General features: G+C 34.9%; 1 protein-coding gene across 46 annotated transcripts in view; it reads left to right on the top strand.

Annotated features, from left to right (window-relative positions):
• The window catches only part of CLASP2 (cytoplasmic linker associated protein 2), a 180,396-nt gene that overhangs the window by 111,638 nt on the left and 54,645 nt on the right, over positions 1-14,113 (top strand). For 16 of the 46 annotated variants that reach the window (XM_044252774.1, XM_044252775.1, XM_044252773.1 and 13 more), the window contains 7 exons: positions 1,204-1,374; positions 2,025-2,132; positions 6,036-6,098; positions 7,072-7,178; positions 8,978-9,001; positions 10,374-10,618; positions 12,698-12,761. In XM_044252774.1, the coding sequence (XP_044108709.1) occupies positions 1,204-1,374; positions 2,025-2,132; positions 6,036-6,098; positions 7,072-7,178; positions 8,978-9,001; positions 10,374-10,618; positions 12,698-12,761 (782 nt within the window). The remainder of the gene's footprint in view (positions 1-1,203; positions 1,375-2,024; positions 2,133-6,035; positions 6,099-7,071; positions 7,179-8,977; positions 9,002-10,373; positions 10,619-12,697; positions 12,762-14,113) is intronic. The other 30 variants (XM_044252799.1, XM_044252798.1, XM_044252794.1 and 27 more) reach the window with 3 other exon arrangements.

The following is a 14,113-nucleotide window of genomic DNA, read 5'->3' as shown; positions in this document are numbered from 1 at the left end:
CCCGCCCCGCTCCCTACCCTACCCCCCAAACCTCCCCACCCCCACCTTACACTCAGTGCTCCTCCCTCATTAACATCTCCTGCTTGACCACATTGGCATTTGAGTCTTTAGGTTTTGCTCTGTGAAAATGAAGCATGATTGGGTAAGATTATACAAGGTGAGCAGTGACTGCCCTGTTGGTTAAGACAAGTGATGCCCAACAAAGGGGAAAAGTAGCTTTCATAATGAGTTGCTTTCATTTGTCTTACGTGCAAGTTTAACTTTTCTATAATGCTGCCATTCAGAATATAGAGTTAAACTTTATCTTGGAGTTATCTAGTTTGTTTTCCCATTCAGTGAAGACGTGAAATATTTTGATTGACAAGGACCTCATTTCCTTAAAAGTTAACCCATGCAATTCTAATTTAAAACCGTGTTTCTTAACTTTTTTTTTAGCCCTTGCCCCAGTCTATGAGATTTTGTCCAGCTCCCTCTCTCTTTTCCCCTGACGACATATCCTCTGCCTTCCAAGACTGAGAATTGCTAGTTTAGAAAGGGTCTGACTTCTCTGACATTTGCTCAAAGTCCTTTTCTACTCCCAGTACCCCTACATCTACATCCTAGGCATGGCCACCCAAGATCCCTTTGCTGTTGGAAAATAGCAAAAAGCAAGTTTCTTTTTTCAGCTGGCCCAATTTTATATAAACATTTAAAATTTAATTTTGTAAAAGTTTTTAAAAATTACTACTATATAGTAGCAAAATAATTTGCTACTACAGAAGCATCTCAGAAGGCAAATTGCTTTAACATGAAGAAAATTTTTATTCTTAGCAAAATAATAGTGGTAATGGAATGACTAATTCTGTTCCTTGCAGATACATAGCTTTCTAATATATATAGCTGTAACCGTGTGAAATGTATTGTCAGATAAGTTACTTTTTTGGAAATCTCTTATGCTGTTTGTGTTCTGAAACATACTTTAGTGTTGTCCTATACCCCTCAAAACTGAAAATAGATTTTACATGATTTTTACTGTTCAGTCCTAGGATATATAGCATATTCTTTTTTTTCCAGGTTATGACCATCCTAAATCCATTTCCTTTGAACTTAGAACTTGCCATACTGTCCCAGTTTTTCTCATATGTATTTCTTGAATTTTTATCCTTTCAATAAGTTTTCTTAGAGTTCACATATTAACATTCGTTATGTATGTTTGGTGTTCAGCTGGCAGCCGGTCGGGGTCTCCAGGAAGAGTTCTGACCACAACAGCCCTCTCCACTGTGAGCTCTGGTGTTCAAAGAGTCTTGGTCAATTCAGCCTCAGCGCCGAAGAGAAGCAAGATACCGCGGAGCCAGGGCTGTAGCAGAGAGGCTAGTCCCTCTAGGCTGTCTGTGGGTAAGGTTTTTTCTATGAGATTTGGGACCTCTTCTTTTGTATTTCAGGCCTGGATATTGAATAGCATGGCAGACAAGAATTGGGCCCTTAGAAGCTAGAAGAAAACAACTCAGAATTCAAAGAAAATTGAAATATAGGTTATAAATTGAATTAGGTATCTTACCTGAAATGTATAATTCATTTATATTTTAATCCTTTTATTTGTAGCCTTACATTTGTAGAACACTGTTTTACCCGTGTAAGCTTATACAGACTAGAGGACTGTATTCAAATTTAACTGTATTTCTGATAATGCTTTATCAAGAGTAATTTGTTCTCAACCTCAGATTGATCAGTTTTTAAGAAACGAAAATAAAACTAACATATCAAAAATGCAAATTCTAGGGGCGCCTGGGTGGCTTATTCATTAAGTGTCTTCCTTCAGCTCAGGTCATGATCCCAGGGTCCTGGGATCAAGCCCCACGTTGGGCTCCCTGCTCGTTGGGCTCCCTGCTCGGCAGGAAGCCTGCTTCTTCCTCTCCCACTCCCCCTGCTTGTGTTCCCTCTCTCACTGTGTCTCTCTGTCAAATAAATAAAATCTTCTTAAAAAAAAAAATGCAAATTCTGTCTTTTGTTTCCTCCCTTTCTGTGCTGCTGTTGCTTTCTACCAGCCCGAAGTAGTCGTATTCCTCGACCTAGTGTGAGTCAAGGATGCAGCCGGGAAGCCAGTCGGGAGAGCAGCAGGGATACAAGTCCTGTTCGCTCTTTTCAGCCCCTTGGTAAGTACTTGGGCAGGTGTCGATTATGTTTCTTTCCCCTTTGTTATCACCATTTGATAACCTCAGCATACTTGGGGTTTAGCTTTCTTCATGGACTATGCCTTTGCCTTTCTTTTCTATCCTGATAGAAGAAAGAGTCAGAAGGAAATTACATGTTTGGGAAATTCCTTTGACATTTACTTGTTTTAAATGAGCAACTTAGACCTTGTATAAACAAATTGCCTCCAAAATCAAGTAAATATCACACAGATTTAACTACTGAATATTGTGTTCAAGATTTATCTTAAGAAATAAACCTATACAGTTTAAAGGTAGTATTTAAATATTTAATCTCAAGTGAAGTATGAACCATTTTGTTTGATAAAATAAATGCTGTTAGTTTTTATGGCAAACATTTCAACTTAGATTAACATTAGATTAACTAACATTAGATTAGTTAACATTAGATAGATGTTACATTAGATAGATGTAACATTAGATAGATGTTAACATAATCTAATTAACATTAGATTAGCATTTCAACTTAGATATTTAACTTAGGTTATTAGAGTGCTGCAAGATACCATATGAACTACTAACTAACATGGGAGAGATTAACATTTTTTAAGTGTTTTATAGTTTTAATAGTCATTTCCTATATATTAGTGTCATGTCACTGCTCTAAAACCTCTCTGTTCCTGGTTATATAGATTATATTATAACCTTGACTCTAATATTATGGTTACCTCAATTATAGAAATCTTAAATGACTTTTTAAAAACTTTTAGTATTTGAGAAATCGGAGAGGCAGAATTTTTTACGTTGAAAATTTTTAGAATTTCTGCATGGTCCTTCAGCTTTTTAACTAGTACTTTGTTTATAATGCCATTTCAGGTTTTTTATTTTAATTCCATAAAATGTAGGTTGCTGTAATACTTAAAGAATTTCTCCTCAGACTTTGTGACATTTAAGTAGAACATAGTTCTCTTCGTTGCCTATTGGAATTACTATTTCATTCAATAGGCATATTAGTGTAGGATATCTAGAGATTAATTTCTGTTCTCTGGGCCATTTGGTTCAACTAAATCACTAGACTGTCCTGTACTGACTTAGAAAACCCCCACTGAGCTAGGAACACAGACAGGGATATCCTCAGCCTTTGTTGTTTCTGTTCCAGTCCCAGGTGCCAGAGTTCCCTTTCAGTACTTTGCCAGAGCTATTTTTAGTTCATATAAAGTAGTCATACGTAGTATTTTTAGTTTATATACATACAGGCTGTGTATATACACACATATACATGTAGAGATATGTGGTGCATCTTCATGTATATATGTTTTAAAAATGAAATAAATCCTACATTTATATAAAATAACCGTGCCATCTTGAAGGGTTGAAGGAAGTGGATTGGGTGGGTGGGATGTGTGGTAGTTTAACAGTATATGTTCTAGGTCACATGACCTGGGTTCTGTAACTTCTGTACCTGAGTTTCCCAGTCTGTAAAGTAGGATAATAATAGTATGTACTTGTTAGGATTGTTTTGAAGAAGCTGTACATGAGCAAATACATAAAACAAATCCCCAGAGCAGTGTGCTTGGCACACAGTGAACGCTTGGTTACCATCATCATCGCCACTGCCTCCACTATTGCTCCGCCACCATTCCTCTAAAAAGCTCTAATTATTTGCCTAGAAATAATTCCCTTGTACTTTAGTAACAAGGATCTTAGGTATTTTTAATGTTCTTAACACTTGCATCCATAATGCTAATGTGGCGGTATTATTACAAAACATGAGATTATCACCTACTTGTGATCTCTCTCTGTCAAACAAATAAAATCTTAAAAAAAAAAAAAAAAAGGAAAAGAACAGAGAACATGAGATATCAAGAAGAAACCAAAATGTACCTTTCAAATCTTGAGTCAGAGATTAGAGAAAATTTAAAATCAGTTTTTAATTGCATAAATAAACATCATTAATATGCCTGTTTTTAAAGAGAAACGGTGGCTGGCTAGCCTTTTATTTTCTAGATTCATCTCAAAACCTCCATTTAACAATTTAAATCACTTAAGTTTTTATTATTAAAGGATGCAGCTTTCCTGATTCTAGTGAAACATTATATTTGGATTAAAGAAGATATGTCTTTTAATCATACAGTTTTAGAAAAATTGATTTTTATAGCCCTCTTATTTACATATGGATACTGCATAATGAAGGTAGCAGATTAGCCCCATTTATTGCATAGGGATGAGGAGTAGCATTCTGGAACATCAGGTTGTCCTTTGCACTCCCGTTGTTTGCTGTGTTTGCCTGCATTCTGCTGTCCTTACTGTGTGTATTTGGTGGATCCTTTTTTTCACCTCTGACTTGAATATCACCATTCAGCAGATGAACCCCAAAGTTTGCCATGCATTCAGTTGTAGCATAAGGCCAGTGTGAAGGTCCTAAAGCCCCAGAAGTAAATCAGCTAAGGGCGCCTGGGTGGCTCAGCCCATTAAGCAACTGCCTTCAGCTCAGTCCTGGAGTGGAGCCCACATCGGGCTCTCTGCTCATCAGGAAGCCTGCTTTTCCCTTCCTGTGCCCTCATCCAGCTTGTGCTCTCTCTCTCGCTCACTCTCTGTCTCTCAAATAAATAAAAAATCTTTAAAAATCAGCTGAGCAAAGTCAAACTTCTCTGGAATTTGTACCCTAGATTATGTTTATTTCTGGGGCCAAGTTTCAAAAAGAAGGCTTATGTTATTACAAGCATGTGAGTGGTGCCTCTTACCTCTTACCTACAGCCACAGGTAACCATTGATTCCAGAAAATTTTTCAGAAATTTTCATCCATTAAGCATTTCTGTATTGGTAACTCTCACCGTTTTAAAAACTATTTCTGTCAGGTAAAATTAAAACTATGTATTAGTATATTCTATTAACAATACTTGTCACTTTTCAGGGTCTGATTAAACCTTTTGTGTGGCATTCTTTCTGTTTAATCCTTTCAGTCTTTTTGATTTTTTTTGTTGTTGTTGTTGTTGTTCATTAAGGTCCTATGGCAAAGACAAGAGTGATTTGTGAAATAAAAGTATTTTAACTGCTCTAATTAATGTATCCCAAAAAGAAGAATCTATTTCATTAAATACTAAAATGAGTCTTTCCTGGGTTATTTGTTTCTGTATATAAGAAGAATGACTTTCTGGTATTAGGAAAATCAGGATTTTAAGATATGAAATTTAAAATGTGCTAAAATTAGATTCAGAAAGACATGTCACATTTCTAGGTCTTTTGATTAGATTAGTAATACTCCCTTTTTTATGTTCAGGTGTGCTTTGATATTTAAATAATCTTTTACTAAATGCAGAAGTTACTTTCTGTGAAACACAGAAAATGTTTAGACAAATGTAAATGAGGTATGTTATCTTTTGAACAATTGAAGATGGTATATGTTCTTTTTAAGAGCAAAGGCTTTGAAAGAAGACAGATACTGAGGTGTTTCACTTACTAGTAGTGTGGCTTTGATTACATTAATTAACTTCTCTCTATGCTTGAATTTACCTATCTATAAAATGGAATAGTAATACCTGCCTCATTGGGTTCAAGATTAAAGGAGAGAGGGTTATTATTGGTTACTTAGTTACCATAGTGGTTTTTTTTTTTTAACTACAGTGTTCATATTTTTGTTTCATGCTTGTACTTTTGACATTTCCTTCCATTTGAATACTTGATTTTTTTGTCTCCTGTGGGCTTATGTCTGTCCCCCTGGGTGTAAGATCTTTTGTGTGTCAAGGGTGATATGACAGTGCTAATGTTCAATACTTGGCAGTATTCTGATCCTTAACTAGTACTAGTAATACCAGTGTTGACTAACTCTCCTTGCCTGACTATAGTGCTGCCATTATTCCTTGTTTTGTGGTAATAGATGAGGTTTGTATGGTCCTGTTATTCCAGCCTCCAGACACCATTCCAGATCTACTGGTGCCCTCTACGCCCCCGATGTATATGGGGCCTCAGGTGAAGGATGAGTACATTTTCACTATCATCTATGCATTCATCTCAGATTTTTGTCCTTTTCAGTTTCCATTGAATTGTATATTTATGTTTTTAAATCAGTTTGTTTTTATTTAAATTTAATTTGTTGGATAATAAGTCATTTGTGATTTTTTTTTAATTTTCCCCCAAGTAACTTTTTCCCTTTCCACAACCTTATTTGGGCATTTTTCTCACTGGCAGGTGACATTTTTTTGTGTGTGTATAACCTAAGTTATGTCATGTTTAAATATGGAATTGTTTTATGTTCTCAATTATGTACTTCATCTTTGTACATGTTTTGGGAAAAAAAAAAAACCAAAATGGTGGATGAAGTGTTTTAATTGTAAATGATGGTGTAGAAAGTAGTTAAGGGGGAGAATCCATCTCTAGTTTGTCTTTACATACCTCAGAATGTTGCGCACACAGTAGGTGCTTAATAAATATTAATTGACATGTCTTAGTTATTAATTGAAATCAAACTATCTTGAAGGAGAATAATAATTATTGGAGGGATTTTTTTCCCTTGTAAATTGGTATGGCTTTTTTGAGCTCCCTGGTCATTATTGGTTTGAGGTTTGATCTTTGTTCTGGACTGCTCCGTGGCTCACCTGAATGGATGAGATTTGCCTGACTGATAGAGCTGGGTAATTGCAAGGGCTACAGATTTGCAAGCCCTTAGCCACCCATTCTTTCTTCTGTCTTCTGGTCATAAATGTATCATAGCTACTCTTTTTTATATTTGTTTTCCACACACTGTCAGTAATTTTAATTGCCTTTACCATTTTATTTGACAAAAAACCAAATGTACCCAGAAAATACAGAATTGCTTTTAAAATGCTTTGCCCCATTGGTTTTTTTTTTTCCCCCCTTCCCCTTAAGGATCTTAAAGTTTCCAATGTGACACTGTTACATTTATGACTCTCTCAAAGCTGTTTTCCTCCTTCTGACGAATCAGGTCCGGGGTATGGGATCAGCCAGTCAAGCCGACTGTCGTCTTCTGTCAGTGCCATGCGAGTCCTGAACACAGGTTCTGATGTGGAGGAGGCGGTAGCAGATGCCTTGGTACTCTTCTCCATTTCCTTATCATTACAGATCTTCCCATTATGAAACTAATGTATGGGTAAGGCAGTCTACCAGTGCAGAAAAGGACATGGGAAAATGCTTATGGATTAAATCTAGGAAGATCAAATGTGGACAATGTAAAAAGCAGAACAGTATAATCAATTCTTGATCTTTATTCTTGGCCAGAATTTTCAGCCAAGGGTAAAAGTAATTGATGGCATGTTAGGAATATAAATATTGATGTCATTAATATGGTGACGTGTTTTATGCACTGTAGTACACTAAGAGTAAGAGTAGATTAGATTAGTATGTGAATAAGTACACTATAGGCATATATTCAAAGCTTGCTTAACTTTGAGTATTTAGGGATTGTGTTAGTTTGGGGTAGGAGTTTCTAAGAAAGTAGAATTTTAAGACAAATGATAATTTCTGAGAAAGTAGAATTTCAAGACAAATGATAATTAGGATATCCTCCTGGCTCTTTATGCCTGACACATTAAACAGTGAGATTTAAAAACATCATGTACAGATCCATGATATTTTGTCAGAAGAGTGCTGTACATATTTCATTGTTGTTTTTCTCACTTAAAATTAGGAAGGACGTGTCATTTGAACAATGAGTATAATTGGTTTTTGCCAATTTCCCAAGTCAGTTCAGTATGATGCTTTCTCTTTCAAATTAATCCAGTGTTTGAGAAGCATTTACTCAGTTTCTTACTCAGAATTTATAAAAGGCCTCATATTTGTTTTGAAATAAAAAATACATCGTGACTTTTAAGACTATATAATCACATTTTAACCAGTGTTGATATGATGCACTTTATCCCACATATTTCAGAAATAAGTTTTGAAAAGTATTCATTGGTCATAGCTGTAATACAATAAATGTAATCACATACGTAGTTCTGCTCTAACAGTCTACGTGTGCTGAATTTTTCCCTTTATCTCACCCATTTGATTAATTTTCCAGAAATAATACAACTAAGTAGGAACTTTGTTCTCTTAGGCAATGGAATATGATCACATCTTGTTCTGATGATCTTAAGTCAGTCAGATGCTTTAAATTTACTGTTTTTCATTATGTATTTCTCAAATCATATTTTCTAGTTTCTTTTTAAATAGGAGATTTACTAGTTAAATTATGCTCACATTTTATGAATTGAATGGGTTATTCTTGAACTATTACTTAAAATACTAAGATGTGTTTGAAATATATAAAGAATATTTAACTACCAGGCCCAAAAGCTGAATTCCATAATTTGATTCTGCCTACTTCCATTATTTGCATAGCATAGATACTCCAATTATAACTATTAATTTCTAGAAAAAAACTTTCCAACTAATAAGCCTAATTTGTACCTTGGGAAAATCACAGAAACAAAGTTAACTTTGGAAATGACAAAAGGATTCAAATAGAAAATTTGAGGGGCACCTGGGTAGCTTAGTTGGTTAAGCGTCTAACTCTTGATCTCAGCTCAGGTCTTCATCTTAGGAACATGAGTTCCAGCCCCATGTTGGGATCCACACTGGGCACATGGAGCCAACTAAAAAAAAAAAAAGAAAGAAAATTTTAGTTTCATTAGGAAAACTGGTTATGAGAGTATTTTTGTAGCGTAGGAGTAAAGGATTTCGGCAAGATTGAAGATACAGTCTGCTAATAAGCAGTTCTCATGTACCTATATATTAAAAAATTTAATGTTTCTGATTATGGGCATTGTTTATGCCTACTTCATTGTGCTGTTTAGCAAAATGTTCTTCATTATTTTCAATTTTTCTCTTTAAAAATTTACTGCTCTCAGCTCTTAGGAGACATACGGACTAAGGTATAGACATTGCTGTTTTCTGACATCTTATGATATCTTATGATACCATAATTTTTTTCTTTTGCTTCATCAGATTAACACAGATGATAGTCTTTTAGAAAATACTCAAGTGGAAGTAATAAGATCCTTTAATACATCCATTTTTCTGTATATGTGATTATCAATAGGGAGATGCTGCTTGAACAGAATGTCCTGTGGGGGTTCTTGTCCTTCCAGCTTGACTACTTCATACAAATGAGATGTGTTATCATTCACAATGATATCTATAACAAAACTGATTCTAGAGCCCAACACAGGAAGTGCCATGTTAGCACTTTCTAAATTAAGTTGATGTCTCTAAATCAGTAAGAGGCATTTAGTGATGAAACTGTCTTTATAAAGCTTTTTTGAATTAAAGTCAAGTTACTTTTTGTTTTTAGATTTTAGATTTGGGAGAATTTGTAGTGACTGGAACTGTTTTAAATTATTGTGCTTATTAACGTGTTTCATAGAAATGTCTTCATGCTCATCAGTCTAAATTCAAAGATCAGATTTTATAAAGATGTATTTCCAGTCCTTCCAGGGAAATCTCAAATAAGCTATTTACTCTCTCTCATTTAATTGTTATTATTTAAGGTATTATTAGTAGTTACATTTATTAAATAATAAGCTTCAGATGTAAAGAAATCAAAGGAATCTAAATAAGCTTTCTCGCATTTATTGAAATAGATGATACAGACATTAGGAAAACACGGAGGACCCTCAGAGGGCTTGCCTCCTAAAAATAGTAGCAAGCAAAATAGGTTCTCATTATTTTTGTCTGTATTTCACTTCCTAGGAGATATGAGGAAGAAAGTATGGCAAGAGAATTGGTAGCAGATATAAAAGGGGAACTAGAGAAAAGAGAAGGCAGACAAGAAAAATAGAAGTCATACAGGAAAATGTGTTTTCCTGGTCTATTCTCATCCTTTAAAAAGTGGTGTTCTCTTCTTAACCAACTCAAATTTCAAGTAGTTTCTGTTCATTTATACTCTAGTAGTTATTGGTTTCCATGAAAATGAAAAGGAAGAGGGAAAAAGCCACAATTTTGAGCACTTCCCACTTTAATATCCGAACTTTCACATAGTCCTGTTCTGTTTCTGCTATGTCCCATAAAGTTTAAAAATATTTCATCTTCTACTACTAAAACATGTTTTCTGAAGCAAAACTAAACATTGATAATAAAATCAGTTATCAATTCTTTGATATAACATTGATAATTTTATTATTACAGTGATTAGCCGCATGCTTGGTACTGATAGTAAAACAAAACCAGTCTTTGTGGTCAATAAAAATTGTAAAATATCAGTATATTCTTTTGGCTACTGCTAATGAGACCCTTTATGTGTAACAGAAAAAACCCGCTCGAAGAAGATATGAATCATATGGAATGCATTCAGATGATGACGCCAACAGTGATGCATCTAGTGCTTGTTCAGAACGCTCCTATAGTTCTCGAAATGGTAGCATTCCCACATACATGAGGCAGACGGAAGATGTGGCAGAAGTCCTCAATAGATGTGCTAGTTCCAATTGGTCAGAAAGGAAAGAAGGCCTCCTGGGTCTGCAGAACTTATTAAAAAATCAGAGAACACTAAGGTGAGTTGTGTTGTCTTAAAATAATAATCCTATCCGTTTAGCACTTTCAACTTGACTTTGTCTGCATAACACCTTAGAGATATTAGTATGGGAACAGACTTGTTTGAAATTAAGAAGATGGCATCAAAATATTTTCCCAGGCTTCAGGACTGTCTATACTATATATACTAGAAATTGGTGTTTAAAAACATCTAATTCACAACTAGAAATTCATGAAAAAGGTATTAATTTTAAAAATTAAAAAAAATAAAGTGTACATAAGATTAAAGCTAGCCAGTTTATTAAAATTCATTCCTGATAAATTTTTCAGTAAGAGAGGGCGCCTGGGTGGCTCAGTGGGTTAAAGCCTCTGCCTTCAGCTCAGGTCATGATCCCAGAGTCCTGGGATCGAGCCCCACATCGGGCTCTCTGCTCAGCGGGGAGCCTTCTTCCTCCTCTCTCTCTCTCTGCCTACCTCTCTGCCTACTTGTGATCTCTGTCTGTCGAATAAATAAATAAAAATCTTTAAAAAAAATTTTTAAAAAATAAAAAATTTTCAGTAAGAGGGAAGAATGTTTATGCTCACTTGAACATGAAGGTGTATTCTCAGTGTTCATGTAATTTGTGAGTCTTAGTGTAATACGAAATGGAATTGGAGTGAATTTCTCTTAACTTTATATTGGTTTTTTGTTTGTTTGATTTGGTTTCCTTTCCTACTGGCTTTTACTTGCTTTTTCCTTCTAAATTCTTTATTGTCTTTATCTGCATAATGTTTTAAACTTCTTTATTCAACCCCTTTAAGAACCTAGATTTAGATAACTCTAAGTTTGAATGTAGTGGAAAATTAGAGGAATACTTACTGACTTGATACCTGAAATCAGGGTTAGAGTTGCTAGCTGTATTTACTTTAAAAAGTATTAAAACTGGGGCACCTTGGGTGGCTCAGTGGGTCAAAGCCTCTGCCTTCAGCTCAGGTCATGATTCCAGGGTCCTGGGATCAAGCCCTGCATCGGGCTCTCTGCTCAGCGGGGAGCCTGCTTCCCCCTCTCTCTCTGCCTGCCTCTATGCCTACTTGTGATCTCTATCAAATAAATAAATGAAATCTCTAAAAAATAAAGTATTAAAACTATTTAATTTAAAATAGATGTTCAGGGGCCCCTGGGTGGCTCAGTGGACTAAGCCTCTGCCTTCAGCTCAGGTCATGATCTCGGGGTCCTGGGATCGAGCCCCACATCAGGCTCTCTGCTCAGAGAACCTGCTCCCCCCACACACACACTCTCTGCCTACTTGTGATATCTCTCTCTCTGTCAAATAAATAAGTTAAATTAATTAATTAATAATAATAAATGAAATAAAAAAATAGATGTTCATCTATATACTAATATACTTTAATGTTTTTATATCACACTTTATGAATCATTGCAGTAAATCATAATATTGTTCATAACCCTGTCAAGATTAGGTTAGTATTAGGTTCAGTATATCATTATCAGTGGCAAGAGGGTAGGCAGAGTGTAGAAAGATTTTAGCCCTCGGGTGGCCAAATTTAAGAAAACATCTTAGCATTTAAAGGATAAGATTCATGTGCTGGGAATGTCATTTGTACAGTTTCCCCTGTTGTGCTACATTAATGAAATATAATTATAGTTCTTTTCATAAAACTTTTAACTTTTAATATAATGTGGGTTGCAGCCGAATTATTGTTGTATTTGATAAATTTGTATTTATCCTTGATTAGTAAGTCCCATACATTTTTTGATTTGGAGGACTATTTTGTTTTTCTATAAGAAGCCTAATTACAGCTAAGGTTATTTTAAATGAATTCTTCCTATAGCAAGGTATTAATAAGCTACTTTGGGGGCACCTGGCTAGCTTAGTTGGTTAAGTGTCTGACCTCAGCTCAGGTCATGATCTCAGGGTTGTGGGATCAAGCCCTGTCCCTGTACCCCACCCTGCTTCAGGCTCCCTGCTTAGGGAAAGCAAAGGGCTTTGCTTGTCCCTCTCCCTCTTCCTCTGTCCCTCTGCCTGCTTGTGCTCTTTCTGTCTCTCAAATCTTTTTTTAAAAAAAGATATTAATAAGCTGCTTTATTATTTTGACAGTCGAGTTGAACTGAAACGATTGTGTGAAATTTTCACAAGAATGTTTGCTGATCCTCATGGCAAGGTATGTTTTAGTATTTAAGATTACTTACTTCTATGGGATGTCATTTGTGGATTGCCAAAAAAAGCATAAAATAATAGCAAAACACTGTAAGCCATTTCTTTTCAAACATAATTGAAAGTGTTTGATATCATACATAATTTAGAAATTGCTCTCCAGTAACCATTTAAACTTCTCCAGAGAGATTGTTTTAAGACTGTAAGCTGAGGGATAGAGTAATAAGCATGATGCATAGAATTAGTCAAACTGAACATGTTTGTATCACTAGAAACTTTTTACTGTTTGTAAAGAGAGAAAATTGGGGTAAGTTGAAAAAAGGTCTTCTTGAGAACTTTTAATTGTTTTCTTCTTTTGCTGTGTTAATGTAAATATATTCTTATCTTAAAAGAACAATTGTATAGAAAAGAATTGCCATTGAATAACACAAAAGCACAAAATACCTGTATGCCACAGTTTGGTAGTAACATTAAAAAAAAGCATTTCATATGTTGACGTAGTCCATAAAAATTTTCAGAGCACTGTTTAATTTTTAATGTTGATTAAAACATACTTCGTTTTAAGCACTGAGGCATAATCTGCATGTATACCGGGAAATTTTGGTTCACCTTGCAGGATAGTTACTGTTAAAAAATGTATTTGGTTACTCTGTTTTCAATAATGTGTCTGACAATGGTGAAACTTTACTGTCTTTTTTTAGGTTACCAGTTGTCTGCATGAGAATTTCTAACTTCAGTGAGAGGGAGATGTGGAGGGGAAATTATTAAAAAAAAAATTAACAAATTTCACCTTGTTTTTTTTTTGTCTTCACTTTGTTGTTGCACATATCATTCTCATTTTTTTCTATTTTTGATATTTTCATTACTTGCAACACTACTTTAAAGATAATAAAATCCCACTTCATATAGAAACTAAAGTCTAGCTATAGATTATAAATTGCTTCTACTTTAAAACAGTTTTCAAGGATTACCCTCTATCAGAAGGTGTATTTATTTTATCCAAGAATGCAAGTTTCCATTATAGACAAAGATTATAAAACACTTGGCAAGCAGTTTGTTTAAAATTTGTAACTTTCAGGGGTGCCTGGCTGGCTCAGTTAGCGGAGCTTGCAACTCTTGATCTCAGGATCATGAATTCAAGCCCCGCATTGGGCCTAGAGGTTACCTAAAAATAAATAAATAAATGTAGTTTATAACTTTCAAACTGAACATGTAGATAACTGTATGATTTTACACTTATATTGCTACCACTAGTTATAGCTGTAGGACTTGTTTTAATGCAAAAAATCTATCAATCTTGAACAAATTAATTGTTGGTCTATTTTCTTGGCAATAGAAACCAAAGGACAAAACAATTGT

Source organism: Neovison vison, chromosome 6 (genome assembly GCF_020171115.1).
Source record: "Neovison vison isolate M4711 chromosome 6, ASM_NN_V1, whole genome shotgun sequence".
Classification (NCBI taxonomy): domain Eukaryota; kingdom Metazoa; phylum Chordata; class Mammalia; order Carnivora; family Mustelidae; genus Neogale; species Neogale vison.
The sequence above is the reverse complement of the archived record's forward strand: the minus strand, read 5'-3'. Positions and strand labels throughout refer to the sequence as shown.